Here is a 4,448-nt window from a genome sequence, read left to right as displayed (position 1 = left end):
TGTTTGATTTTTATAAGCTTATTTAGACCAATAACTCTTAACTAAGATTATAATTTAAATATTATAATCATTTAAATACCTCTTAAGCATTTTTTTCCTCATGCAATCTAGTTATCAAATGGTAACAAATTAACAATACATGCTCGAATTAACCGGTTGCTATAAAACGGAATCAATTTACCCTAAAATTAATATCAAGCCTTTTGCCACCCACCATTCCCATCTTTTTTTTTCTTTTTTTTTTTTATTGTTTACTTTTTCTATTTTGTCCTTTCACCCATTATGGGACCCTTTTTCAGGTGATGTTATCTATTATAGCCTAAGCCTCTATGATCCCAAATTCCCTTTAAATTTCAGTGCGCTCCTCTATACAACGCTACACTATTCTTGAATCATCATCATCATCATCATCATCAACATGCTGGGAATAGAGGAGATACTGTGTGAGCTTGGTGGTGGCTGCGGCGGCGCTGGAGGAAGGGAGTCCGAGCAACAAGGTGGTTTGCCTCCAGGGTTTAGGTTTCATCCCACCGATGAAGAGCTTATTACATTCTATCTCGCTTCTAAAGTCTTCAATTCAAGTTTTTGTGGTGTTGACATTGCTGAAGTTGACCTTAATCGCTGTGAACCATGGGAACTGCCAGGTAATATTCTGTGAAAACACACACTCAAGAGATTAATGTTTCACCATCAAACACACACTTTTAGGGGCATCTTTCACGTTCAGATCATCCCCTCTACACAAGTCATTCATATACAACCACATCATAGATATTCAATGTACACTTCATTTCACCTTAGGGAACGCTTTCACATTCAAACACTACGCTGTTAAGAACTTCTTATGTTTACACACACACTACACATTCATTCACAAACTTCTCCATCAAACACACACACACACACACACACACACACACACTCCGGGGACACTTTCACAATCAAACACACACTTTAGGGACAGGTTTGACCATCGAATACAAAAGTTAGTGACACTTTCACTTTCAAACACCCTTTTCAGAACTTCATTCACATGCGCACGCTTAAGGGGTAGCTCACCATCAAATACACACTTAAGGATACTTTCACCTTCGCACACATTGACACATAGTACTTTAGGGGCACTTTCACCTTCGAACACTCGCTTGGCCTCTTCAGAACGCTTTCATATACACGCGCACACAAATCCATCATACATGAATCACAAACACCATCAGACAGTTTCACACACCCTGAATACACACACGCATACACACACTCTTGCAGCTTTAAACCTACACATTTATCTAGAGTATTACTTAAATTAATACACATACTTTTGCATCCTTAAATAAACATTCGTGACTCATGCACATAAATCCCTACGTACTTTAATTTCTTCCGTTGGATATTACGTTTCTTGACCTCCATTACCTTCAAGAACACAAGATCGATATATGCATCCAGGGTTGTAAGGTACAAGTACTAAATGCATATCCATCTTAGGAAACTATGAATCCATCAAACAATAACTAAGTAACAATTCGTCATCTGACAGCTTTTTAGGCCCATAATTTTTTCCTGCCATGTTCATAGATATTTATTTATGTATTTAGTAATTATTTTTCTGGCCAAGAAAATCTAACAAAATTCATTTCTGACAATGCAACATCTAACTTTGCAATATTTTTGTATACTTGCACTAAAGGGGTTCTGCTGTGTTGTACTGTACTCTTCGCTGTATGAGTTGTACTATACGCAAATAGAGTTGCACATAAGTACCATGCATTTAAGAGATTTCTAAAGCCATTAAAAACGAAAAGGGCATTGATTGAGATATAACTGTAAATAGGGTACAAAACCAATAATTCAAACCGATTCAGACTAATTATCTTTTCATTTAATCAACAATTATTTATGCGCAGCGTACATTTTTTTATGCACACTGTACCACCACATTAATTGCTTCTGTAGTATATTAATCCAACCCCTTTAAGCGCTCGATTAATTTCTTTTATTGCTTTTTCACAGAAAAGGAAAACAAATAAAGAAAGAAAGTTGTACATTGTGAAGAGAAAATTGTACCAACTAGATTTTTTTTAGCTCGTTTAATGAATTTTTATCAAAGTACAACTATCTATGCATATGGTACAAGATGGTGTTGCTAATAATCTATTTATATGGTTTGTGTAGAAGTGGCAAAAATGGGGGAAAGAGAGTGGTACTTCTATAGCTTGAGGGACAGAAAGTACCCGACCGGCTTGAGGACGAACCGGGCCACTGGTGCGGGTTACTGGAAGGCAACTGGCAAGGACCGGGAGGTTTACAGCAGCGGGTCGGGTCGGACCCTGTTGGGTATGAAAAAGACACTGGTTTTCTATAAGGGTCGGGCCCCACATGGGGAAAAAACCAAATGGGTCATGCACGAGTACCGCCTTGATGGTGACTTTTCGTATCGCCACACGTGTAAGGTACAACTACTATATGCTCTGACACATAAATAGTACAAGCTTTCAATGCAACTATTTTGTCGTTTTGTTTTGGGTTGACTTTATGAGTTTTCTTGATTGACTTTTTGATTGGACTAAAATGTCATTTCACTGTTTTGCCTTTAGGGTTTCTTTTTAAATGTGTTGCTAGCAATTTAGGGGTGTGCGTCACGTTTGGTATGGGACAAAAATGTTTTTGGTATTATCAAAATGAATCTTGAAACGTGAATTTAATATGAAATTGGGTTTTGTTTTAGTTTAATTAATAACATGAACATAATAAAAAGTTAAAATGGACTTAAAATATCCATTTATGTTGGCATATATAGCAATGATGTTACTATTTGATTTATCTTCTTTCATATAATTTTAGCTTCATAATGTTAGATGTGTTGATCTATAGCACAATTGTTTTTCAGGATGAATGGGTGATTTGCAGAATATTTCACAAATTAGGGGAAAAGAAAGCAAATGGAGGACAAAACTGCCTTCACTTTAAACACCAACGATCAACACCAGAACCATCACCCTCAACTCCCACCGTTACTGAAATCACCAAAAATCCCTTCCATGAAGGTACTACACCCTTAATATTGCACCACACTAACCCCCCATCCCTCCAAAACCCGTTTCTATTTGGTGACAATCATCAAGAAATCCATGGCCAAGACCTAAAATCACTACTAAACCTACCCTCATTTCCAAACCTCCAAAACACCCCCCACCCTACCCTAGTTAAGCCCCTTACCCTTCCAAATCAACCCACTACCCCTCTTGCTAAACAATGCAAAACCGAGGCTCATTTTAGCATCGCACAACTCACGGATGCTAATGTGCACCGGTGGGGGATGGATTTTATCCCCCCTCCGCCACTCTTTCCGTTTGAGCAACCGGATCTTGGCCCAGAAATGGACTACTACTTCACTGGCGGTGGTAGTGGTAGTGGCAGTGGTAGTGTCAGTAGCAGCGATACAAGATTTGTAGTCGAGGGTACAAGTGATCGTAACAATGAGATGGTCTCGTTTGACAGGGTCGGGTTTAATCAGTTGTTGCTACCGAGTATTTGATATGAATTGTTTTAAACATGAACATATAAAAATCTATATGTAGGGATTATGACTAGTACTTTATGCCCATGATTGTTATAAAAAATTCACGTATGTAAATAAATGCTACCAGTTTTAGAGTCGTACAATAACAAGAAGATGGAGGGGTGTTTTAGTATATGATTGTTATCAAAAATTCACGTATGTAAATAAATGCTACCAGTTTTAGAGTCGTACAATAACAAGAAGATGGAGGGGTGTTTTAGTATAAAAAAAGTTCTTTAGGTTATGGTTTTCTTTAGGGAAGAAATGGGATGAGGAATTGGGGAATGTGTCCCATCCCTTGAACTTGAAAATGCTAAAAATTGCAAAACATGTAACCAAAAGTGAAAGTAGAAATAAATGCACAATAATTCATTTATGAGGGGTGGAAAATCAATTGGATTTGATATTTGATTTGATTGAAGGTTGGGAAGCTTTTGAGGTCAACTCACCATCAATAGTGACTTATGTCATGTTCCCCCATCCCCAAATAATAACCGGAACTAAAAGAAAATCGATTATTTAGGTTAGTTTTACTTGAAACGAAAACAAATCTTGTGTTTTGTACATGTTTTGAAAAAAATAAATTTTAAAATGTTTGAAAAGTGAATACCACATGACTGATAAATACATTGTTTTTTTAAATTTGATTTTGATGTTTTTATAATTTTATTGAAGTGTTTGATAAAACTCATGTTTTGGAACAATCTTTTTACCATTTATTTCGGTTACCTTAACAAAAATGGCCTCTAGATTTGGTTGTATTAGAAAATCACTTCAATTTCATGTTTGGGCGGTCAACGACTAATTCGATCCACCTCCTGAGACACCTTATGGAGAGATATATAGAAAGAAATAAGGATCTTCATATGGTGATCATCAACCAGGAGAA

The 4,448-nt window shown here is 36.8% G+C and overlaps 1 protein-coding gene across 1 annotated transcript; it reads left to right on the top strand.

Moving 5' to 3' along the window:
* Positions 1–230: 230 nt before the first annotated feature.
* Positions 231–3,672, top strand: LOC111880143 (protein CUP-SHAPED COTYLEDON 3). The gene is made up of 3 exons (XM_023876574.3): positions 231–644; positions 2,173–2,450; positions 2,888–3,672. Exons 1-3 carry the CDS (start codon positions 419–421, stop codon positions 3,533–3,535), a joined length of 1,152 nt encoding a protein of 383 aa, XP_023732342.1. The 5' UTR covers positions 231–418; the 3' UTR covers positions 3,536–3,672.
* The last annotated feature ends 776 nt before the right edge of the window (positions 3,673–4,448 follow it).

This window comes from Lactuca sativa, chromosome 9 (genome assembly GCF_002870075.4).
Source record: "Lactuca sativa cultivar Salinas chromosome 9, Lsat_Salinas_v11, whole genome shotgun sequence".
NCBI lineage: Eukaryota > Viridiplantae > Streptophyta > Magnoliopsida > Asterales > Asteraceae > Lactuca > Lactuca sativa.
The sequence above is the reverse complement of the archived record's forward strand: the minus strand, read 5'-3'. Positions and strand labels throughout refer to the sequence as shown.

Coding starts and splice junctions, on each gene's coding strand:
- LOC111880143 (XM_023876574.3), top strand. CDS start 419: ATGCTGGGAATAGAGGAGATACTGTGTGAGCTTGGTGGTGGCTGCGGC. Junction 645..2,172: donor TGAACCATGGGAACTGCCAG/GTAATATTCTGT, acceptor TGGTTTGTGTAG/AAGTGGCAAAAATGGGGGAA. Junction 2,451..2,887: donor CGTATCGCCACACGTGTAAG/GTACAACTACTA, acceptor ATTGTTTTTCAG/GATGAATGGGTGATTTGCAG.